A 25,736-nucleotide genomic window follows, 5' to 3' on the forward strand; every position below is an offset into this window, starting at 1 on the left:
ATATAAATAGATCTGTAATGAAAATCCCAGCACAGAGATTTATAGAATTAGAATTACTGAGTACAAACTTTTTCAGCGTTCTCAGTACAGCTTGCCAGATGGCTTTGCTGAAAAACTGGCTCCCTGACCCAGCAGGCTGTCAACTGTGAGCTGGAAAATCTGTCTCTGTCTCTATCTCTCTTTTTGTTCTTTTTTTCTGTCTCTGTCTCTGTCTCTGTCTCTGTCTCTGTCTCTGCCTCTGTCTCTGTCTCTGTCTCTATCTCCATCTTTGTCTGTCTCCTACTCTCTCTCATCAGTCTTTCTGTCTCTGCCTGTCTTGCGTCTGTTTTTCTCTTTCTCTATCTCTCTTTCTTCCTTTCTCTCATTCACCATGTTTTCAGGCCCTTTACTGATGCCCTCTAGTCTTTAATCCATAAGAAAGCCCACTCACTCACAGTCCCAGAGGAAACTAGCATCTTTGATCTCATCAAAGAGAAAGAGCCATAAAAGCAGACTTAAAAAATAGTTTGTCCATTTGGAGCCTGCTTTAATCAGAACTGAATTAGGCATCAGCGTATTCTTCCCATTATGTATGCACTTCCCACACTTACCCACTCAGATAGATTCAAGAACATTTGTTGCATTTGGGCTATCATTTTAATTTAGTCCCTTAAAAAAAGATATGTGAATGTCTGGACCCATCAGTATCTTTTAGCTAGAGGCGGTAATGTTTCCAACCATGGAGTATATTATAATCAAATATTGAGCCCCATTAAATCACAATCTTTTATCCCCATCACAGCTTACTCTGACTTGTGCTCTGTATTGTGCTTTTTCCTTTGCATCTTCAATCAGTTAACACTCACTTCACTATAATGAACAAAGGCCATGCTAGACTAGTTAAGAATAAGCAAATTTTTTTTTAAAAATTATACCTACTCTGTGAGCCAGAGTCAAAATGCATGTGCTCAATTGCCTTTTAAACTAGCAAATACTCCCTAGCCAGGCCAGGAGTGCACAGCTGTAATCTTGTCACTCTAGGAGCCTGAGGCAAGAATATGACAAATTTGGGTCCAGCCTGGGAAACTTAGAAATTTAGTGAGACTGTTTCAAAATTTTAAAAAAAGAAAGAAAAAGAAATTATTAAAGGGCTAATGTATAGCTCAGTGCAAAGACACTGAGTTCAGTTCCCAGTACTGCAAAACAAAACAAAACAGCAGAAACATTAAAGAACAGTTTTTTACCCAAAAATATTTTTATAATTGCCCTTAATTCCTCTGTCTGATCCCAAATTGAGCTAGGTCTTTCTAAGCTAATAGTGATAAAAATAAGCTATTATGTATTGAATATATCTGTGCCAGGCACTATTTTGTCTTTTTTGTTGTTATTTATTAATTTTTGGTTAAGTAATCATAAGTTTGCAAATTTTAAAAATATAAGTCTACTCCAGGAAATATTTCCCATGGTATATTTATCCTTCAGCCATTCCTCCCCATGGACAGCTGATGTTATTTTATACTCTCCTTGTGACAGTTGATGTATATTGAAGTAAATATGTGGGGGAATTACCTGTACCTTGCTATTTTCATTTTTTTATATCTTCAAAATCATTCCATATTAGTTTGTTCTTTCTATGGCCAAACATTATTTCATTATATGTAAGTACTATAATTCACTTAAATGTCTGTACTGCTAAATATTTTGGGTTATTTCTAGCCCTTTGAACAATCTCAAACAATTTTTGTTTTACATGTGCACAGGGAGTCTTAGACGTATAACTGCTGGATCAAAGAGATAAGTACATTGTAAATTTAAGTACAATGTTACGAAATGTTCTCAAAGATGTTTTATTAATATCCAGTCCCACTGAGAAAATATAAAAGACCCTCTTTCCCCATAGATTTTTGTCCAAGCCCAAGAAAGGAGTTTTCTTTGCTGGGGTATGACAAATAGAAAGGAGAGGACCACTCTGTGAGACATAGGCAGGCAGTAGATGCCATAATGTGCTTCTCCTGTGACAGTCAAATCTGTTGAACTCTTGGGTGCCAGTGGGTTCATTCTAAAAATTAGTAAAAAGATTCATGTTGAATCAGTACAATGTTGTGAAAAACAGAACCCTGAGAGATCAAAACATGAGGCAGAAGGCACATGAGAAGACACACAAAAATGAAAGAAGGGTTTTGAGCTGCCAAGTGTGGTTATGCGTGGAATTTTGGCCAAGTTCAGCTGTTGTCTAGGGGCAAGAGTGTGGAAACCACCACAAAGTGGCTCTGAGCAGAATTTAAACTTTACTAATTGGCTTTCTATGTTTATCTGTCAGTCTGTCCTAGGCTGAGGCCCCTTGCCTGGTGACGGGAGCTGATTCATAGTAAATGAACCTCTATGAATCACTATCCTGGCTGAGGCCTGTAGTGGCCTGTGAGGCCAGAGATACTTCAAAGGGCAAGATAAGGCCACAGCTGCGGACACTCTGGCTCCAACCCCAATTAACTAGGTAGAGACTGCAGCTGCAAAGATTACTCCTACAGTCTCACTTCTACCATGTCTTCATGATAAGACAATGCTACTAAGTTGACTTGATTCATGACTTGGAGACGTCCTTTAAGTGACTCCCAAGATCCTGCTCATTGCCTGCACTTTCCTCAATTTCTCCACCCTTTGTCCTTGGTCCTAATATAACTGGACTGACCCAAAAAATTCTTTGTCTTTACCCTCTAAGTCTCAACCTTAATTAAAGGGTTTTGACCCTCCTGCAGCCCTAAAAAATCATACAACTTGTCTCCTTTTATTTAACCTCTTCTGAATACTCATTTGGGAGATCGGAGATCTAGGTCAGAATCTGATACAAGAGGCCACAGTGGACACTGAGGAGCCACACAGATATCACAGGGGACATTCAAGACTCACACAGAGAGCTGGAGATTCTTACAGAAACAGAGTAGGTACTCTAGAAAATACATGTGGAAGTGGAGTCAGACATCCACACCTTTCCACAAATCCTCCTGATATCTTCTCTAAAGACAAGGTCACCATCTCCCTATGAAAACAATTGGTCACTTTATTCCTCATAGCTGGATTTGCTTCAGCTGATGTTATGCTGTTTGCAGGATTATTAACATATAATCTTCACAGTCAATCTCTTTTACAGCAGTTTGTCACCTTTTTTGAACATTAGCGTCACCTAGGAACTTTAAAAACTGGTTACCAATTAAGTCAAAATGCCTGGGGATGGGAACTAGCTATCACTGTGTTTAGTTATTCAGGTGACTCATAGCACAACCATGTTATGCATTATCCTCCTTTACAAATGAAGAAAGTAAAGTCAACATGGGTCCTTGCTTTTGAGTCATGCAAATTAAAACTAAATTGATACCATAAATTTATAGGCAAAAGTTTTAATTGGAAAGTAAGAATAAAAATTTTAAAAGACTCCAGGTTAAATAGTTGCTGTAAGGAGCTTACTTTGATAAAGAAGTTATCATTAACTTGTAAACAAGGGATCTGTTTTGTGGGGTGCTACAGTAGGATGAGGTCTGGGTGATCATTCTGTCAGTCCTGGTTTTGTTGCTCTGGAGGACTGTTCATGGCTGGGGCAAGGTGAGTCTCTTTCCGTGAAATAGTTGTTTCTGCAGTAGTCTCTGTCATATAAAGTTCTGCTTTTCTTAGAGCTCAGGTGATTACTGGTTTAGGAATGGCCAGAGATTCTTTTATTTTAAGTTTTATTTTAAAGAGAATTAAAAAATAAAAATAATACAGAATTTCAAGACCAGATGATAGGAGATTAACAATGGTTATTACAGTGCATATTCTTATCTTCAAAATAGTTGCTCAGATTACCAGATGTAGGCATGCAAAATTGATCAAAGTATAAGCACTAACTGTTCCTTCAGTGAACTAACGGAATAAGTAGTACAGTTATTTTAGCTATCCTGTGTATATATGTATTTTGTTCTCTTCCTTCTTTTCTCCTTTCCCCATCCCAGTTGTTCTCTCCTTTTGAGCAATTTCTTTCTCTTTCACAATATCTATTTCACCCTTTTAATATAATTTCCAGTCAGGATTGTGAAGCCTCCTGCCTTACAAACCCTTACAAACATTTATTGTATTTTTGGATCTTATTTACTGTTTCAGTTTCTTATACCAGGAAGGCAATTCAATATTTACACATGCAAATCTAATTTATATCACTTATGAGTATGATTTCAAGTTGCATCCATTTACCTATAAAAGCCTAAAGTTTTTCTTTATAGCTGAGAAATAATCTATTGTATGAAAATAATGCATCTTCTTTAGCCATTTCTCAGTTGATGGGCATTTGGGTTGTTTCCAAGATTTAGCTATTACAAATTGTACTGCTATATGGCTATGGTATGTTTTCAGTTCCAGTTCTTCTGGAAAAGTATCCAGAAGAGAAATAGCTAGGTAGAATGGGACTTTTAATCCGACATTTTTGGGGAATTTCCACACTGACCTCCACAGTGGTTGTAGCGGTCTAGGCTCCCACCAACAGTGGAGAACCATTTCTTTTCCCCCCACAGGCTTGACAGCATCTGTTATTGGCTGATTTTTTTTTTTTTACAATAGCCTTTCTTTCTAGGGTGAAATGGAATCTCAGCGTTGTTTTAATTTGCATTTCTTGATTGACCAATGATGCTGGACATTTGTTCATATATTTATTTACCATTTGTAGTTCTTCATTTGAAAAGTGTGCATTCAATTTCAGATGCTCCTATCTGGATTGGGTCTTTGAAGTTATGAGGCTTGTTTTTTTTTTTTTAATTATCTATATGAGCTAGATAGAAGTCTTTTGTGTGAGGGAGAGTTGCCTAAAATTTTTTCCCAATTCGTGGGTTTCCTTTTCACCCTGTTGGCAACTTTTTAATAAATGAAATCCAAGATGTTGAATCTTTGAACTATTTACTGTGCAGCTTGGTTTACATTCATGAAATCTTTTCCTCCACGTATGTCTTCAAGATCTCTAACTACTTTGTCTTCCAGTAGACTTAGCACTTCTGTTTTCATATTTAGATCTTTGATTCATTGTTCACTTTAGTTTAGTTCATTGTAATAGACATGGGTCTAGTTTTAGTCTTTGGTGTGTGGAAAACCAGTTTTAATAAATATTAAAGAAGCTATCTTTCTTCCAGGGAGCAAGCTTGGCATATTTGCCAAAGATAAGTTGCCCGAGTGTGTTTGTAGTTGCACATTCATGTCCTATTCTGTTCCAGTGATCCTCCGGTCTGTTTTCCTTGTCAGTATCATGCTGATTTTATCACTGTAACTTTGTAATATAATTTCACAGGATTGTGAAGACTCCTGCCTTAACTTTTTTACCCAGGTTTGCCTTTTCTACTCTAAGTCTATCTGGTTCTACATGAATTTCAGGAATGTTTTCTCTAGATCTGTTAAGTATGCTAATGGTGTTTTGATCAAGATTGCACAAATCTGTATAACAATTTTGAGAGTATGATCATTTTCACAATGTTGGTTCTTCCTATTCGTGAGTAAGGAATGTCTTTCCATTTTGAAATCCTCTTCAATTTTTTTCTAGAGTACTGTAATTTTCAATGTATAGATCTTTTACTTCCTTTGTTAGATTGATTCTTATGTATTTCATTTTTTTGAATGGTATTGTGAAGGGTGTGGTTTCCCTAATTTCTTTCTTAGTGAATTTGTTGTGTACAGAAATGCTATTGATTTTTGAAAGGTGACTTTGTATTTAGCTACACTCCTGAATTGGTTATTAAATCTAGAAGATTCCTAAGCATCTCTCCAAGAAGGAATGGTCTGAAACTAGATGTTGTGAAGGCTGCCTATTGAATGTCCCTTGTAAACTTCTTTAGTTACTATTAAGTCTTGTATATTTAGTCTTGTAAACTTCTTTAGTTACTATTAAGAGAACTGAACTAAATGTATAGTGAATGTATAAATTTTAAAAATTATTAACTCAATAGATACAGAGCCATTAGTCCCCTCAAAATATTCCTTTTCATTTGAACCACACATATCCCACCATTTTTTCCATTTTCTGAAGCAGTTCTGGAAGTCTTTTCTCATGAATGTCCTCTTGAGGCATGATTTAAAAAATGGCAAACACTACTGTCAAGTGCCATGTAACAAAAAGGCAGGCTTGTAAAAACATTACAGTATTTCTTCACCAGCCGAATTCACTGGATTTGGCAACATACAACTTTTTCCCCATGGCCAAATGACCATAAACTGTAAAGGTTTCAAGTCAGTTCAGGGCCTTGCTGTGCCATGACAGTGCAACTAAAGACATTCATGAAAGAAGATTCCCATAAGCACTTCAGAAAGTGGCCAGAATAATAGAAGTGTGTTCAAAATGAGAGGGATTGCCTTGCAAGCAGGTAGTCATGAGTTCGATCCCTGGTACCGATAAAAACGAGAAAGACAAAAAAAAAAAAAAAAGAGGGATTATTCTGATGATTAATGGCAACGTGTCTTTCATTGTAACACATTTTGTTAGATGTAAACATTCATTGTATTTTTTATACCTAGTATCTTGTCTGTCATTGCAATATACATTTTAAAAATGTAAACATTTATTGTATTTTTGTATACTTGATATCCAAATATTCATTGTATTTTTGTATGCCTAGGTACGCCTAGGAATAACAAACATGGGTCTGTTGACTTTTAGAGAGTCACTCTCTAAAAGACTAGCGTACCTATGTACAGAGCTGAGAAAAATTTAACAGAATTTTACAAAACAAAAGTCAAGTTTTTTCTACTTTTACATATTTATTGGGCATTTGTTCACGCAAGCTAAGAGTAAAAGGTTTCAGTAAAAAACACATTTATGTTCTTGATTGTTTCAGAAGAAAACACAAATTATGTTTTTAATGAATTCAAGAGCTGGCCCAGGAGTCATAGGTGCCTGGGGTAGTGGGGTTGAGACGGGGCAGCCCTGAGAGGAGTGTACCCAAGACCATGAAGGAAGAGAAGGAGCACAGACCTAAAGAGAAACGAGTAATCCTGTTAAGGCACCAGGGCACCTCACTCAGTAGCTGTGGGGCTTCAGGGGACAGCACCAAAGAGCAAGATAGGCAGAACCACAATAAGAAGAGGCTCTCAGCAAGGTAATAATTTGAATATTACCTCCTACTTTGACCAAGGAGCAACTTTAAGGAAATCTTCAACCTGTACCTGAACATGATTATTTTGAGTTTTTTCCTAATGATACTAGTGTGTATCCTCATACATCAACTTTAAAAACCAGGAGAGCATTATTTTGTTCAGGGATTGATTTGATAGATGTGTATTCCTTGAGAATAAAGCTCAGGAATATCTTGCTATAGTAGAATTTGCACCTTTTCAAAAAGCTACAAAAAAGAAGCCTAAGAAAAGAGATACTAAAGTTGGGACTACCGATGATGATCCAGAATTTAGAATATTTTAGTAGAGTTGTGCCACAGATAATGAAAAAATGACATCTATTCCAGAGACACTGTTAGAAGAAATCAAAGCTAAAAACAGAGAAATAAAAGCTAAAAAGACAACACCACTTTTGAGCTTCCTGAAAAACAAGCAGAGGAGAGAAGAGAAAAGGGAAGAAAGAAGGCAGTGAGAAATAGAAAGAAAAAAGACAGATCAAGAAGAGAGAAGAAAATAGAAAGAAGAAAAACATAAAAGACAAAATATAGAAAAGTTGAAGAAGGTAGATAGAGTACCAGAAAGGGGCAAATCAAAGGATGAACCAAAGATTAAGCTGCTCAAGAAGCCAGAAAGAGGAGATGAAAAAGAATTGGATAAAAGAGAAAAAGCCAAGAAACCCGACCATGATGAAAGGGCCAGTGGGCAGAGCTGCACACTGCCCAGGACTTCTGAGGGGGAGCTTGAAGGGGAAAAGCTGAAGAGACCTGAAGGTGAGAGTATCAGGGACTACAGCTCTGCTGTAGGGACCAGGGCTATGAAGGAGAGCAGGAGTGCAAACAGAGAGAGAGAGAGAGAGAGAGAGAGAGAGAGAGAGACAGAGAGACAGAGAGAGAGACAGGGACAGAGACAGGGACAGAGACAGGGAAGAGACAAGGACAGAGACAGAGACAGACAAAGGAGAGAGAGAGACAGACAGACAGACAGAGACAGGGACAGAGACAGTGACAGGGACAGAGGCAGACAGAGACAGAAGAGAGAGAGAGAGAGGGAGAGAGACTGAGAGGGCAAGAAAGGGGAGCCCTGCAGGCAGAAAGAGTGCTATGACAAAGAGAAGGCTTATAAAAGAAAGGAAGAAATTTAAAAAGAGAAAGAAGCACTTCCAGATTAAGGAACGAAGAATGAAAATACAGAATCAGAGTCACAGCAGAAAAAACTGAAAAGAAAAAGGAAGTGGTTAAGAGAGAACACATAAGAAACAAAGATCGCCTGGCAAGGCAGCATTACCGACCAGGAGCTCAGAGCCAAGATCAACTGTGTGCCCCTGATGACAGCACCAAGTCTGGAGATTCAGCAGTAGAAAAAAAAAAAAAAAAAAAAAAAAAAAAAAAAAAAAAACCAGGAAAGTGGTATTAGCCATAGAAAAGAAAGAGGAGTGATAGATTAGACTGGCTATAGGTGTCTGGACTGTCTAGGCAGGCAAGGAGAATGCTTTGCATCAAAGCAGGGATGTAATTGCAGGCTCAGAATTGAAAGTATGATTTCATTGTTTTTGCAATTTCTCCAAATTAATTTTACAGTGTCAGAAGAGATGTTGGCAAAGGATATGCATTGCAATTTGCAGGCAGGAAATGTCAAGAGAGGACTTAATTTTGTATGACAGGAGAAAAAAGAACTGGCTCTAAAATCAAAAGGTGTTTCTCATCCTGAATTGGATATTCTTGGTTTGGATGGAGCAGAGTCACTGGAAGTCTTGTTTAGGTCCAGTTATTTTGCATTGTTGGTGATAACTGCTGACTTTGTGTAGTATAGAAGCAATAAGCATGTAATTTTGGTACGAGTATAGTGAAGGGTATAACAAATTTTCACTGATATAGAAATTTAAGTAATCATGTCTATATCCAGTGTCCTAAAATTCTAGGATTAGTGTTACCTTTTGGTTTCATTATATGAGTTTATCATCAATAATATTCTTAAACTATTCATTTTGCCTTTAGCATTTTTTTCTCCCAGTAGGTAAAATGTAGTCCCTGTTTGGTTCTTGACAGTCCAGTTTTTTTTTTTTATCTTAGGTCTTATGATCTGAGTGCATAGTATCTCTAGGAAGGAAACTGCACCAATACCTGTAGTAATAATAACGGCTTTAGTCTTAACCTGTTTTGTATTGTCGTCAATAAATATCAAAGCACTGAAAAAAAATAAATTCAAGAGTCTCAGATTTTGTTCTTCTTCTGGATTGTGCTCTTTAACCTAAAACATTCTCCTAAAGACTTTTCCTTTCTATTTAATTGTAAGGAAAATAGACAAATATTTTCTCTTTGCTATTTTTACGTTATTATTAACTGTTTTATTTTCTAGTTGCACTTTCTTGTTGGATGTTAAGGAAGGAGCAAGGGCTGGCATGGTGGCACACATCTGTAATCCCAGCACTTGGGAGGGTGGGATAGGAGGATTGCCATGAGTTTGAGGTCAGCCTGGGCTACAAAGTAAGTTAAAGTCCAGCCTGAACTTCATAGTGAAACTTTCTCAAAAAGACCAAAAAAAATCAAGTAGGAAATCAAAATAAACCACTTTCTTACTATTAAGCTCCTCTGTAGTTACTATTAGGACCTTGTGAAAAGTGCTCTTTGAGCTCCTTTCCTCTACCACCTGTGCCATCTGCTGAGATAAGACAGAGTTTTGTTGCTCATTCAACTTCTCTTGGGACATTCCCCTGTCCAATGACCTTCCTCTTTGTAGAATACACATTGGCTGGGCTGGCATCTGGCCTTTGGGGGCCCTGCAATTACTCTGCTTAAGAGACTTGGTGATTTGTTAGAATGGCCGGGCTCTTTTAGAGGAGTCCCATCATGACGATGTTAAAGGACAAGAACCAAAATATTGGCTGTCCTCTTTGTCCTTTGTCTTCCTTGGCTTTCAGTTAAAGAAACTCAGACCCTCAGTTTTGTCTGAATTAGAGTCTTTTTAAGTAGAATGTGATGGCTAGCAGATGTGCTTAGTATTTAATCCTTTAGTTATTGGATTGACATTTCCTGAAATACAGCAGTTAGACACATCTACTTATAAAGCAATCAAGAATGCATAAACACAGACATGGAAATGTCAAGTGTTACAAATAATTTTATTTTGGAAGATACCAACATGGTAAGGTGTATTCCTAAGTTATGAAGATGTCAACAATTATTAGCATTATAGATAACCATAAGTCCTTCACATATCAACTTAGTTTTTACCTTTGAAACAAAATTTAGAATCTACAGCTTACTAGTGTAACAATAATCACATGATTTTGATTTTGATAAGTCTTTAAAGTTTAGTAGCACTAGCAAAAGTCAGAGAACAACTTCAGATCTTTGGTAAGCTTAGGAAATGGTGTTAATGACCACAAATAGACTTTGTGCCAGATGTACAAGGGTATCTCTTTTTACAATAACAAAATGTTTATTTAGGTTAAAGCAAATAAGCATAGACCAGGTTTAAATGATAGAATTATCCAAATTGCATGTTTTCCTCTCCTGAATGATACTGAGTATAGCAGAAATGCTCAAAGTTTTTTCTGATTATTATATGTACTTAATGTCCAGATTAAATGCATATAGTATAAAAGAAAGCACTTACTGGTTTCTGTCAATGAATCAGTTGACTATCTTTAGGTTTTACAAATTTTGCACACATATACAGCATATTTAGTCCTGATTCATGCATCTTTGGTACCTGATATAATAATCTAAAATAAATAGTTTTTATTTAACCAGAGTTAGTGATTTTTTAAGTTCCTTTAAGACTTACTTTCTCATGTAGTAATTGCTAGTATCAGTCTCATCCTATTAGTTCAGGCATCCTACCATTTCTTCTTGAAAGCCTACAATAGCTTGCTCTCTTAATCAAAGTTTGATTTTTTTTCTTCCTCTCTTCTCACCAAAGGTTGCTGCACACTTGTTCTCTCTTGAGTTGCTACTGCAAAGCCCACCATCTCTCCTCCCACCTCAGTATGACTAAAGTGAAGCCAGAGCTGAGACTCAAATTCTCTCCTGTCTCTGAAAAATCAAAAGAGACCTCTGATATCATCTTTCCACTTTACCTGTGATCCTGTAATAGTCACTCTTCTTTAGAGAAACAACCAATATATTATTAGATATCAAAGTGTAGAAGCATATTTAGGATTAGTGATTTTGAAAACTAAGATATTCTAAGAAGTCTGCAGTCATCAGGCTGGAGATCCCAGAACTGATGATACATTTCCAACCCAAGTTTAAAGGATTAAGAAGCAAGAGAACCAGTGATATAAGTTCCATCATAGTCTGAGTCAGAAGGCAAAGAAAAAATTAAAATGATGCTCCAGCTCCAAGCCAATAGGCAGAGAGGGAAAACTTCTCCTTAGACCTTCACCTTTGGTGCTACTCAGGTCTCTTATGGACTGGGTAAAGCCCATATGCACAAGGTAGGATAGTCTGCTTTACTCAGTTTCCCAAATCAAATGTTCATTTCACACAGCCACACTCTCATAAACCCACCCAGAATATTTAATCAAATATTTGGGCAACTGATGGCCCAGCCAAGTTGTTACATAGACTAAAACACTAGATGACACTCTCCTGTGCTCACTGAAATACATTTTCAAAGCCAGCTAGTATCAGTTTACACACAACGCCACCACTGGGGAGCCTATTTCATTTCTAGAAAGTGCTAACATCAAAACTGTATCCTTCTATGAATAGCAATTTTCTCCCCTCTAATCTGTGTTCATTGTTCTATTTATAGAGTTTTCTCCAAATTCCACAAATATGTATTATTTTCAAGATCTGTGACATGAGAGAGATGTACTCTAGGGAAGCAGTCCCTAGCGTTTTTGGCACCAGGGCTGATTTTGCAGAAGACAGTACTCCATGGATGAAATGAGGTGGAGATGATGGTTTCTGTATAATTTAAAGTAGCACTCAACCTAGATCTCCCTATGTGCAATTCACAGGAGGGTTTGCACTTCTATTAGGATCTAACACCCCACTGATCTGGCATAACATGTGTGATGGAAATAACCATAAATACAGATAAGTCTTCACCTACTGCTCAACTACTTCTGTGAGACCCCATTCCTAATAGGCCACAGATATGTACCAGTCCTTGATCCATGGGTTAGGGACCCCTGCTCTAGTGAATGAGGCCCTGTCTTAATTTAGATATAGCGTTCTTTAAAGGAAGTGGCCAAAATTGTTAGGAAGTTCCAATTTTCTCTGATGAGGAGTCTGTAGAGTAGAAACTTAATTTCTGCCACTTAATGGGACCCTATTTCTTTTTGCAGAGTGATCCCTCCTCCACTGTGTGGAGTCCAGGTAGGAGAGTAAATCAAGGATCCTAACTTTACTGAGCAAGTTACTTCTTTCCCACCTGGGCACAGTTAGAGGTTGAGCACATGACCTGAGCTGGGCTTGAGCTCCCGAAGTTCTTCAAAAGTGTTTTTCCCTTTAGTATAACAGAGTTGGTTTCTCTACTTATGGCAAGGAAACTAAGATAAGGGGTCTAATTCTGGAGGAGAAAGAAAGAAAGCTTACAAGCAGGATCTAAGCACATGAAGGAAAGAAGTTCAAAATCAGATGTTATCTATTATATTAAGCACCAGACCAGGCATGAGGAAACAGATAGAAAACATAAGTGATTAGATTTAAAATCCCATCTTGAATATGTTTAGATATATCTGTAAAACAGTTTAATTCTAAATATAAAGAATATTTACACCTCACTAAGAAGATAACTCAGTTTTTAAAATGGACTAGAGGCATGGACCTAGTTTTAGTCTTCAGCATGTGGAAAGTCAATTTTACTAGCACCATTTATAAAAGAGGCTGTCTACCTTCCAGTGAATGTGTTTGGCAAAGATAAGGTGGTTGAGTGCGTTTGGATTTGTTTCTGCATCTTCTAATGTGTTCCAATGATTAGATTCCAGGTATGTTTTCTTGACAGTACCATGCTGTTTTCAGCTTTGTACTATAATTTCAAGTCAGAGATTGTGAAGCCTTCTGCCTTGCATTTGTTGCTCAGGATTGCTTTTGCTATTCTAGATCTCTCCTGGTTCCATATAAACTATAGGAATATTTTCTCTACATCTGTGAGATATGCTAATGGTATTTTATCAAGATTGCATTAAATCTGTATAATGGTTTTGAGAGTATGGCCATTTTCATAATGTTGGTTTTTCCTATCTATGAATAAGGAAACATTTCCATTTTCTGTGATCCTCTTCAATTTCTTTTTTCAGAATAGATAGATCTTTTACTTCCTTTGTTAGGTTGATTTCTAAATATTTCATCTCTCTCAGTGAGTTTGTTGTTTGTATACAGCAGTGCTATTGATTTTTGATTGTTAATTTTGTATCCAGATTTGCTATTGAATATGATTATTATATCTGTAAGTCTTTTGGGGAAGTTTTGGGGTCTTCTAGTAGAGTATCATGTTATCCACAAATAATGATAGTTTGACATTTTCCTTTCCTATCCTTAATCCTTTTATTTCTTTCTCTTGCTTAATTGCTCTGGCTAATATTTCCAGGACTACATTAAATAGGAGTTGTGATAATGGACATCCTCATCGTGTTCCTGATTTTAGAGTGACAGCTTTCAGTTTTTGACTGTTTAGTGTGGTGTTGACTGTTGGTTTGTCATAAATGATTTTTATCAGACTGAGATAAATACCATCTGTTCCAATTCTCTGTAAGATTTTTTTTATCATGAATGGATGTTGGGCTTTGTCAAATGATTTTTCTAGGTCCACTTAGATGATTATGTGATTTTTGGACATACACGTATAAATATTGCACTGTTCTCTGGTATGAGAAACTGAAAATGTAAATAATGATCAAAATTTAATAGGTATTGTAAAATAGGAAGAAGTTGTTCAAAAGAAAGAAGTAGGGTGGGGAAAGGGAAAAGGAAGGAAGGGAAAAGAGAACAAAATAATATAAAAAGATAAAATAGAAATAAAGCTTTGTAACTAAGGAAGGAAAAGGGTTGAAAGGAGCAGAGTGGAATAAAAAAATCAGGATATACCATATACAGGCACAAATTCTTTATGATGGATGTAATCACTGTACATCTAAATTATATCAATAAACTTATTAAGAATTTTTAAAAATAGGTGAAAATAAATAGATATTTAACCTAAGATTTTTTTTCACATATGGTTACTAATTAGCATATGATGAAAATCATTGATTATTAGGGAAACACAAATTTAAACCACAATGACATATCATGTCACACCTTCCATAATACCTATAATCAAAAAGCAGACAATAACAAGTGCTGGTGAAGACCTGAGAAAACAGAATCCTCATGTGAGCCCCACTTTGGAAATACAGTTTGGAATGTTCTTGAGAGTTTAAACATAAAATGTACCATATATGCCAGAAATTCTGCTTATAGATCTCTACCTAAGAGAAATGAAATCTTACAGTCCCACAAATGTTCATAGAGTTTTATTCATGTGTAACCTCCAAAATGGAAACAATCTACATGCCCATCAACCAGTGAATATATAAACAAAATATCTCATACCAATGCAATCCAAGGCTCAGCAATGAAAAGAATAAGCTATTGATACAAGTCACAAGATGGATGAACCTGAGAACATTGTGCAAAGTGAGAGCAACTAATCATAAAAAGTCACATATGATATGATTATGGTTATATGAAATGCCAGGCAGGCAAATATATAGGTAAAAAAAATAGATTAGTGCTTACCTCAGGCTAAAGATATGAATTGAGATTAACAGCAAACAGACCCAAGAAATATGTCAGGTAATGGAAATGTTTTAAAAGTGAATTTTATGGCTCTAAAAATTTACTAAAAATCGGGACTGGGGATTTAGCTCAGCAGCATAAGCACCTGCCTTGCAAGCAGGTGGTTGTGAGTTTGATCCCTGGTACCGATAAAAATGAAAAAGACAAAAAAAATTTACGAAAAATCAGTGACTTGTACCTTTAAATGTATTAATTTAATACATAAATTATATATGTAATTATATAATGATATATAATTCTAATCTATTATTGCTTTTAAAGCCCCATTTGTTAGAAAAAGGTGTTAGGGAAGTACCTGCTCTTTACCCACTATACCTAAACCTTAAATGTTGTATATAAAACCAGGCATGGTAGCCTGCACCTGTGTCCCAGTCTATAAGGAAGCCAAAGCAGGAGGATTTCAGATTCCAGGAGTCCAAGGCCAGTCTTTAATGAGATCCTGCCTCATGAAGTGAAAACAAAAAATAAAATGAGTGATGTATCTCTAATGTGAATGTCATGTACATTGCTAAAACAACAGTAATGGAAGGGTTCTAGGTTCCAGTGTCTGTTAAAATTCCCTTTGTGTAAAGTGACAAAAATCCAAATCAAAGTGGCTTAGGAAAAAAAGAACAGTATCAATTTTTGATGTAACTGAAAAAAAATTGAAGCATGATTTTAGGCATGGTATATCCAGGTGCTCAAGAATGACAACCTCTCAACTTGCTTTCTTTTTCTGTATTTCTCGGCTATAATTTCCTCCAGGTCAGCTTTTTTATCCTTTTCACGGATGGTCCTGTTACAAGATGTTCAGTCTGTCTCACCTTATATCTTGTTTCTTTGTATCACACTCCACAGAGTGGGAGCAAGTTGATGACAAAGCTTAAGCGTCATTTTCACTTAGAGTGGTGCATGTGTTTTAGACTTCAAGTTAAAATACACTGAGGAGAGTTCTCAGCAAGCTGCACCCATAATGGCAACTGCCATAATGAAAGTATACTCTCAAGAGTGGAGTGCATTGCCAGGGATATAGCTCAACAGCACAGTGCCTACCTGGCAAGGGTAAAATCACAAGTTCTATTCCCAGCACCAAAACAAACAAAACAACCCAGTGGAGGTCAGCCAGAGCCAGATACGCTAACTATAGAGAGTGCCAGGGTTGACTTCTTTTTTTTTTCCTTAGAATTTGGGGAGTGGTAGAGGTTACTAGCTAAACTCCTTTCTGATCAACTGTGGCTCCACCCCCACTCCGGGAGAGGAAGTCTGTGAACCCATGTGGGCCTAGAAAGAACTGGCACAGCAGCCAAAGCCAACCAGGGGATCAAAACAACAATACTAATATAATGACCGTGGAGTTACGCTCAGTTACCCTAAAGCAGTTAGAACACATGTTCCTTGGGCTCACATCAAATGTCAAGGAAGCCTGACAAGGGCAGGAGCCAAGATTTTACACAAATATGGAGAAGAGGACCACATTTCTCAGCCTCATGTCAGGATGTTAAGGAAGTGTAATGGGAGTGCTATGCCCTTCAGGTTTCTGAGAGCCAGGCCTCTTTTTACCTGTACAGCCTATTATTTGCCCGTTATTTATCTTTCAACTACCCATATTGTAAAATGAGTGTCTCCTAATGATTCTTAAAGATAAAGAATGGGGGAAGCACATCATCGGCAAAGGCAAAGGACACTGGAACCTGAAATTGCCAGTGGGAATGCTGGTAGGAATCAATCCAAAGAACTTAAAAATTCAGGAAGCAAGAAGAGAGGTTGGACTTTTATCTCCATTATGAGGAAACTGAGTGAAAGCCACAGCTATTGGCCCCAACATCAGAGAAGACATAAAGTATGGCTATACATGGGTTATCACTTCCTCCTCTCCCCCTCACTCAACCCACTAATATAAGGCATTCTTCCCTAGCCTCCTGACGGCCACCAGTAACCTCCATCTTGATGAATGCAATGTGATCTGTATGTTTTTTTAAAGGTATTAGGAGCTGACCACAGGGCCCTGTGTGTGCTAGACAAATTTTCACCACAAAACTGCATCCCCAGGCTTTTTTGTTTTGAGACAAAGCCCCACTAAATTGCCCATGCTAGTTTTGAAATTGTGGTCCTCCTGCTTCAGCCTCCTAAGTAGCTGGGATTACAGGTATATGCCACCATGTCTGGCTTAAAAGTGTGGTTTTACCGCTCTTCAGCGCAGCACTTGATACCTTGGTCATTCTCGTATTTAAGAACTCTACTTACAAACTGCTGTGAGTATTGCTCTCTGAGTTTTCTTTCCGTCGGTTTATTTCTCACCCCCACTGACTTGTAGACCCACTCTCATCTATTGCACTATTAAATGACAGAAGTCCTCAAGGCTCCATGTTAAAATCACTTTTGAAAATCGGATTTATTAAGATAAAATTCACAACCACGCAATCCACTCATCCAAAGTATTATGTTAAGCTTGCTGTGGTGATGCACACCTGTAATTGCAACTACTTCGGAAACTGAGACAGGAAGATTACAGTTTGAGGCCAGCCTGGGCAACTTAGCAAGAATTTATTTCAAATTAAAATTTTAAAAATGTGTAGGATGTGGTTCAGGATCCCTGGATTCAATTCCCAGTACTGACTGGAAACAAAAAAGAAAGGAAAGGTAAAAGAAAGGGAAAGAGAAAATAAATTGCTATTTCCAGGTATTCCAAGTAAGTGGAACCAAGTGTAAGTATAGTACTTTTATGTGTCTCATCTCAATTACCAAAACATTACATGTTCATCCATATTGTAACACATATCAGAACTTTATATCTTCCTCCTTCCCCTGCACTGAAGGTTGAAATAATTTAGAAACAACCCGTAATACCGTAATGAATGGTCTATGAACACAAGGCTTTATCAAGACTCTACTTATTCCCTTAGTATAAATATTTAGAAGTGGTATTATTAGATTATTTTAGTGTCATAGTAAGTGTTGCCAGTTTCCTAAAAAAGATTGTAGTCATCCACATTTTTACCTTTACAAAATACAAACGAATTCTTGTCATACCACTCGAATCGCTGAACCTCATTTTTGTTTTTTCTTCTGACTTTTAAAGGATTTAGTTGATGTAACTGCTAGTGAGATTCCATATTTTACTATGCTTGACCACTGAAATTTTTTCTTTCTGAAGCAATCAATTCTCTTTGTTTTTAAAAGGCAATAAAATTGGCTGAGTTAAGAAAGTAAGGAAAAAAAAGCCTACCCTAAGATACAAGGCAACTCATGTCAACATTTCTTTGGTTATATTTAGACCCCTTCTTTGTCAGATCCATCTCTAAAAGGCCATAAATTGGCTCAATTAAGAAAAAAGGAAACCAAATTCTGATCCAAAGATAAAGGGAAATACTGAGCAATATTTAAGTTATCTACTGTCATGGTTTATGTCTGTTACCCTCAGGCCTCACGCATTTGCATTATGCATTTGTGATTGGTTCACTGTCTAGCGCTTCAATTGATGGTGGCAGCACTACACCCATACAGAGGTGGAGCCAAGATGTGATTTAATGGCAGGAAGAAGGTGTGTCTCACTCTCTTTTGCCTGTTTCCTTCTTGCTGTTTGCAGCTGCCATGAACTGCAGCCCAGCCATGCCACCCTGCCTTGGAGCCAATTGAGTATGGACTGAAACCTCCAAAAACTGTAAGAAAGAAACCTTTCCTTTCCCAACTTTGGGCTTCAGGTATTTTGTCTCAGCAGTGAGTAAAAAGTAACTAGGACAGAATTTGGCACCAGGAGTGTGGTCATTTGCTGTGACTATACCTGACCATGTTTTTCAAGAGACTTTGGAAATGGCTTGTGGGCAGAATTTGGAAAGGTTTGCATATGTTACCTGGATGGATAGAGCTGGAGCAGCATAGGCTGTTCTGTAGAGGAGATTCTGGTCAGAGCTCAGGAGACCAGAAGGCTGATAGAAAGCTTCATGGTAAAGACCAGGCTTGGGAGGTTTCTGCTGGGAAGAAGGACTGCATTGGTTGTTGGACTCCCCATGATGTGTGTTATGGCTTGGCAGAAAGTTTGTCTGCATTTTGCTCATGCCCAGAGATTTTGCCTGAGAGTGAGACAAAGGGCAATGGATGGATTAATCTGGAAAAGGAAATTACAAAGCAGTCTAATGTTGAGGCTGTGGCATGGCTATTGTTGAGGGCTTTTAGCCAGCTTTATGTTGCAAATAAAGATCAAAGAGCCCAGCCGGATAATTTACAACTCTGTGAATTTGGCCAGAAGAAAAATGCCAGGAAGGCTGTGGATTGTAAAGACAGGGTTGAGGGTTTGATTGCTGAGGAGAAACAGACAGATAAGAAAGATGGCCCTGGGGCATCCTAGGAAGCAGCAGGTCACAACCCTTTGTAACCTCAAAACTGCAAAAGTGAAAGAATTTTCTCAGAAGGGAAAACTGCAGAGCACCATACTCCAGAATGGCGATGGAGGCCACATGAGGTTCCAGAATGGTGACAAAGGCCACATGAGGTTCCAGAATGGTGACAGAGGCCACATGAGGTTCCAGAATGGTGGTAACATAAAGAAGCTTTTCTTCACAATCAGGTTCACAGAGCCCAGTGATCCAGGCAATCGACCCCTACAGCCAAGAGAGAGAAAAGCCTGACTACTGCTCCAGCTGGCAGCAAACCTTGGTGGCGTCCACATGGTGCTGATTTTAGGTGCAAGGAAAATGCACAAATTCTGAGGGTAAGACAGTGTCTACCTTGATTGCAAGGGGCCTGGGAGGCAAACCAGTGTGCCCCTGAGAAGGCAATTTGTAAAGATGTAAAGGTGAAGCCAAAGGTGCAATGGAGACCCTAGAAGTTTGGAAAAGCCAGGAACGTGGATGATCCAAGGAAAGCTGCAAAAATCGAGCAGAGAGAGTTTAAGAGAAAAGCTGCAGGAGCTGATATCCCTGGAAGTGCCGTGGGGGTGGAATCACCGAAGCCTTTTGGAACTTGAAACCAGATTGCTTCAGATGCTGAGCATGGAACTCTCAGACTTAATGTTCATCCTGCTGGATGTTGGACTTACTTTGTTTTCAATGCTTTGTATTCCCCTGTTTGTAACTTTTGGAATGGTAATGTTTATCTTGTGCCTTTGCATTTCAGCAATGTTTAAACTTGTTTCATTTGCACAGAGGTTACTGGTAAGAGTTTGCCACAGATCTTGAAGGAGACTTGGGACTTGGACTGTTCAGCAATGCTGAAATTATTAGGACTTTGCCAACTCTTGAAGATGGACTAAATGTCTTTTGTATAAAATATATACTTGAGTCCTGGGAGCGAGGGGTGGAATGTCATGGTTTATGTTGGTGACCCCTAGGCCTCATGCATTTGCATTATGCATTTATGATTGGTTCACTGTCTACCGCTTCAGTTGATAGCGGCAGTGCTACACCCATATAGAGGTGGAGCCAAGATGTGATTTAATGGCAGGAAGAAGGTGTGTCTTGCTCTCTTTTGCCTGTTTTGTCCTTGCTGTTTGCAGCTGCTGTGAACTGCAGCCCAGCCATGCCACCCTGCCTTGGAGCCAACTGAGTATGGACTGAAACCTCCAAAAACTAAGAAATAAACCTTTCCTTTCGCAGCTTTGGGCTTCAGATATTTTGTCTCAGCAATGAGTAAAAAGTAACTAAGACTCCTACCCAAAAAAAAGCAAAACAAAAACAGTCCATACCCAAACAGCTAGTACTCTGTGGGTGGGGGATTTTTGCCTGGACTTTCCATTCCCTCAAGAAAAGTATCAATGCTCTCAGTTCCAAATTATTAATGAGGCTCACTTCTCTTAGTGCCTGCACTGCCCTAAATCTCTAATAAGCCCTTCTCATGCCTCTTACTAATATATTCTGAAAATTATTTTAACATGATGGGAATCAGTGAACCTGTTACAAAAGGGTGGGTTCAGTTTCTTATTTCAGCTTTGGGAATCTCTCAGATGTACCCAGGTGATAACACTACTTCCATTTTTGTACATGTGTGAAATTTTCTGTAATACAAAATTAACTCATATACAGTGAGCACAAGAAAATGAAACTAGTGATATATTTAAAAATAAGCCCAGCATTTGAGAGTTCTCTTCATACTGAAAAGCCACCCATTACTCTGAAAATACCAAAAGTGGCAGTGTGAAGTGAATCCATTGACTTCCACCAGTTCTAAAATATTTTCATGTTATGTTTAGGATCTGGCAAAAAAAGTTTTTTGAGAATCATTTCCGCACTAGGATTAATCATTTATAAAATTAAACAGAAGCTTTAATCATCATTACTGCCATTTTGTGACCATGTGCAATGTACAAGGCTCTATGGTAGAAGCCACTTGTTATGGATTAAAAACTGGCGGTCAACTTAACACCAGGTGAATTAAATCAGCATGGTACTAAGCATAGATGTTCCACCTGAGGAAAGTTGCCAGCATAAATAGAGATGCGGAGAAAGAGAGGTGAGGTGTTGTGGGTTTCTTTAAGTATTACTGTTTGAGCTGTTGGTTCTCCTGGAGAAGCTCTGATCCTTACATCGAGCATCACTTCCTAGGTTCAGAGGGGAAGATGTGTGCTGTTTAGTCTCCAAAGAAACTCATCATGCTAGCTTTCTGGCATGTACTGAACTGTTCTTATTGTTGGAGGAGCTCAGAGCCTCCGTATCACTGAGAATGGCTGTAGTGTTTGTCAGGACAGCCCTAGTCTTTATTGTGAGCATGACTTCTGAGCTTCAATGTAGAACCCTCAACCTACCAGCACAGCTCTTTCACCCTGCTAGCATAGACTTTCTAGCTTGTACCGCTGAGCTTTGGGCCTTGCCAGCACAGATCTGTAAAACAGACACATGGTGTGTGTCCTTCTCATGGGCTCTAGATGTCCAGTTAGTCTTGTGGGAAGCACTGTCATGGGTTCTAGGTCTTCATTTGGACTCATAGGATCCCATGCTGTGGAATCCAGGTCCTTGACTGAATATTCTGTCTTTAGTGTTGTGGATTTCCTGCAGTTTCTTGTGTTAACTCTGGGTGGCCATCATAAAACAATATTATAAATTCTGTGTTCTGATTCTAATTGTTTTCCTCACAACCCCTGACTACAACACCACTTTGCATATACCTTGTCTCTTCAACTACCCTAGATGACAGATATAAACCCTACTTCACAAATGAGAAATCCCAAGATTCAGAAAAGCTGTGTTACCTGCCCTAGTCAGAAGCAGAGATATATTTAAATATATTTTCACACATTTACATAAGAAATATACTGTGTCAATAAAGAACAGACTCAAAATTAAGACCAGTTTAAATTTAAAACTAGATTCAGAGCTGAGGATTTGGTACCATGGCGGAGCACTTGACTTGCAAGTGTCAGACATTAGCTTGACTGCTGCATTAAAAAAATAAGAGTAGAATCTAATAGTACATGTGTGGCCATTGGTAAATTATCTATGTTTTCATTCCACAAGCTTCACTTGGGAAAAAATGGGATAGTATACTCCTAGGATTGTTGGAATGATCAAAGGATACATATAAAATTTTATCAGTACTTAGCCCAAGGCATGTTCTAAAATGGTAGCTATCATTATGATACAAAACAGCTATTGTATGTAAATATTGCTAGTAGATCATACCAGCCAGTTCCAAAAACTGTTAAGCCAATATAAGTCAAGGGAAATGTCAATACATGTTTGATGTAGGAAAAAGTACATGACTGTCCCAGAAAACTTTATAAGAAAGCCACAGAGCTCTGAATTCATGAAATACCTTTGAGTTCATATAACACAATTGGTGACAGATTCAGATTTTTGAATTTTCTTAAAAGGCAGATGGATAAGAGAATGCATCCCTGCTTGGGGCAGTCAGAGACACCTTTAAGTACAGGCACAATCAATTATCATATGTGGAAGGCATATTTTCTAAATACTATGTGTGCTATACCACAGGAAAGGAACACACAATCTTACACAAAAGCATAAGGAAATCATTCAAAATATTTGAACAATCAGGGTGTGTGTTCAGATCATACAATGCAGAGTACAATACCACTGTGCTCACAGAGCTTGTCACCGAGCTAAGTCAAAGACTGTCATATCACCAAAGAAAGCCTCTTCACAGCAATTATAAAGGAATTTGAAAATGTCAACTATGACAATACTGGCAGATGGAGACACTCAGAACTCAGCCTTAAACAAAGGTATTTTTCACTCATTACAGCAGCCTATCTCATGTATCCAACAACAGTTAAATTACTTTGTCCAATCAATAATTATGCAGCCAGTCATATCTTATTTCATTAAAACAAATTCCCAGTATCAGTTGCCAACATTCTTACTTAGGCAACAAGCTTTATTCACTTCAGAAAGATTAACTGCATACTAATGATAGAGAATTTCATCTGATTGTTCTTTTTGAGGACACAAGCATTCAGGAAAAGGCAGCTGAATTTTGAAAAGTCTTTCACACATTTCTAAAGTGCCAAGAAGAGCTGACATTTGCAAACCTTGGAAAGACAAATAAAATTGAATATAAAGATCATGTTTCTTACATTTTAACAAATATGCTTCTAAAAGCAATACACAGTTCAAAAGGAAAATGAACACAGAATAATTATATGACACCCTATTAAAGGAAAATAAACTTTTTTCTTAAGAAGTCTTCAAAGAAGCTAGAGTGTTCAGTATGGCAGTACACTATTATCTCAGCTATCTAGTGACTCATGATGGGGGGGTTGGCTGGGGTGAGGTGCGTATCCTTTAAATCTGAAAGCCTGATTATCTGTGCAGTGTGCTGTGTTGTTTGTGCAGTGTTTTGTTTGTTTGTTTGTTTGTTTTTTGCTTTTCTCTCATCCCAGTAGCACTTTTATGTTCAAGCCATATTTTTTGTTGGCAAAGACTTGCCCTGAGCACATCTTCCATAATCTTCGATAAACATAGCTACTTTGCACTTACTGTTGGGTGTGCACCTGCAATTCATTGCTCATTGTACACAAAAGCCTGGATTTTACCTGCTTAATTCATCATGAGGTGACATTTGATGGATGCAGCGCACAGAAATCATGAGACCTCAGAAGATCTCACCAGACATCAACAGCCAGGCATCCCCAAAAGGAAGGTAACTCCTTCATCAGTGAGATTCTCTTCCTCTTTGTTCATTGCACAGGAAAGATTCCCAGAATGAGCAACTGATCTAATTGCTCTTCAAAGAGAACCAGACTGTGGAGGGAAAGGCTTCCATATTTGGGGGAGGCGAGGCCCCTGCTTATGGGTTGGTGTCGTATTTTGCTGTAGGTCTTTGGAGTACGAGATTCTTCTCCACTGGCCATGGTTTCTCATGCCATGAGGCAACTGGTAAGGTATATTGACCTCCACAGATGCCAGGGCACTGGGTTCTGGACACTTTGGCCTGGACAGCGTCTTCCACATGGCTCCCTTTAAATTCCTTGGGTGACCAGGGAATGTGGGCCCATGGGTCTGGCCTGTCTACCATTGTTGCTTTTCTTTGTAGAGTGCACTTGGCAGCTGCTCTGAACCTGAGTGGTCCCTGATGTGGTGCCAAGACTGCTTCTGGCTCACACTGTGTGGGTGCTCCTCCACGGTTTGTTTTCCTTCACTCCTTCTCCTTGTGTCCCCCCTCCACAATACACACCCTGCATATTTTCATCTATTGGAGTAGTCCACTTATTTGTCTCTTTATCTTTTTGTGTTGACCAACTCAAGGAAACATAAAGTTGAAAAAGTACAGTGTTTTCTCATACACAGGAAAGAGAACAGCAAAATCTGTATATTTATTTTAAAGTTCACATCCACAAAAGTGATACAGAAAGCCTCAGCGCCTGTGGCTCTGAGATACAGCACACCTGGCTGAGGTGACCCGATTGCTCCCAGGTCCTAATGCCCATCTGTGTAGCAGTCTCCTGCTCTATCTACTTTTCTGATGTTAGTTCTTTCTCTCCATTTTACTCAGTTTTGCTTTCATTATGACAGCTGTGGCCTCAAAATTGCATCCCTTTCTAAAAAGAGTATGTAACCTGCATTTGCTGACTGAATTTACATTGTAACTGACTTTTGTTTTGAGTTTTTGTCACGAGATCATATGCTTTGTGACTGATCTACGGAGATAATATTTCTTTTCAAGAGATGTTTTATCTCAGGTTTTAAACAGTTGGATAGTGGGCTATCAACTGTGGAAATTTTTGCTTCTTGGCAAAAGGCTGAGAGCCACATCTGCAAGAGAATTTTTAGGGTCTTGGGGTTCTGTTCAGTAGGGCAATTGCTGCTCCTCCATAAACAATACATCAAGTCTATTTAAAAACTGGGTAAGAAGCATCCAGCCATTAAGGCATTTTAATTCTGGACTCTTTGACGAAGATGAGTCATAGAGATGGGGAACTGAGATGCGAAGGTTCAAAAAAGAAAGGGGTGCATGCCCACACAAAGCTAGAGATGTCTAGCTCCCAGAGAGTTCAACTTTATCAAAGATACCTTAGGGAAAGGTGAAATTGATTATAGATATTCTAGAGGATGCTCTGTTGGGGTTCCATGTGGAAATTAACTTAGTGAAAAGCTCTATGAGGCTTCTATTACCTAATACCAAGGAATTCAGTCCTAGTAGATCACAGCCCTGGGACCAAAAAAGCTCAGGAACTATCAGGAGATGCTCTGTAAAATCCCTGCTAAAGGGTGACAGACAGACTCAGGGACAGGCCTGTTAGGTTTGCCACACCTCCTCCCATCCACAAAAACCTACCAGTCTCACCTGATTCCCTATTTAAATGCTTTTTCAACAAGTCTTTTTCAATTCCAGTTAATCAGCAATGCAAAGAAAAACTGGGTAGATTCTCTGAGGATCCTGAAAAGTTTGCTGATGATTTCAGTACCCTAACAATGTCTTTTG

The 25,736-nt window shown here is 38.2% G+C and overlaps 1 protein-coding gene across 1 annotated transcript; it reads left to right on the top strand.

Annotated features, from left to right (window-relative positions):
• Positions 1-6,930: 6,930 nt before the first annotated feature.
• Positions 6,931-8,539, top strand: LOC100728874 (UPF3B regulator of nonsense mediated mRNA decay). The gene is given in 6 exon segments (XM_005002260.2): positions 6,931-7,060; positions 7,063-7,197; positions 7,200-7,894; positions 8,072-8,288; positions 8,291-8,460; positions 8,492-8,539. Coding segments are annotated over 6 exon segments (1,395 nt in total).
• The last annotated feature ends 17,197 nt before the right edge of the window (positions 8,540-25,736 follow it).

The sequence above is a fragment of the Cavia porcellus genome, unplaced genomic scaffold, assembly GCF_034190915.1.
Source record: "Cavia porcellus strain 051 isolate PalLab524CR breed Dunkin Hartley unplaced genomic scaffold, mCavPor4.1 scaffold_7, whole genome shotgun sequence".
Taxonomy (NCBI): Eukaryota; Metazoa; Chordata; class Mammalia; order Rodentia; family Caviidae; genus Cavia; species Cavia porcellus.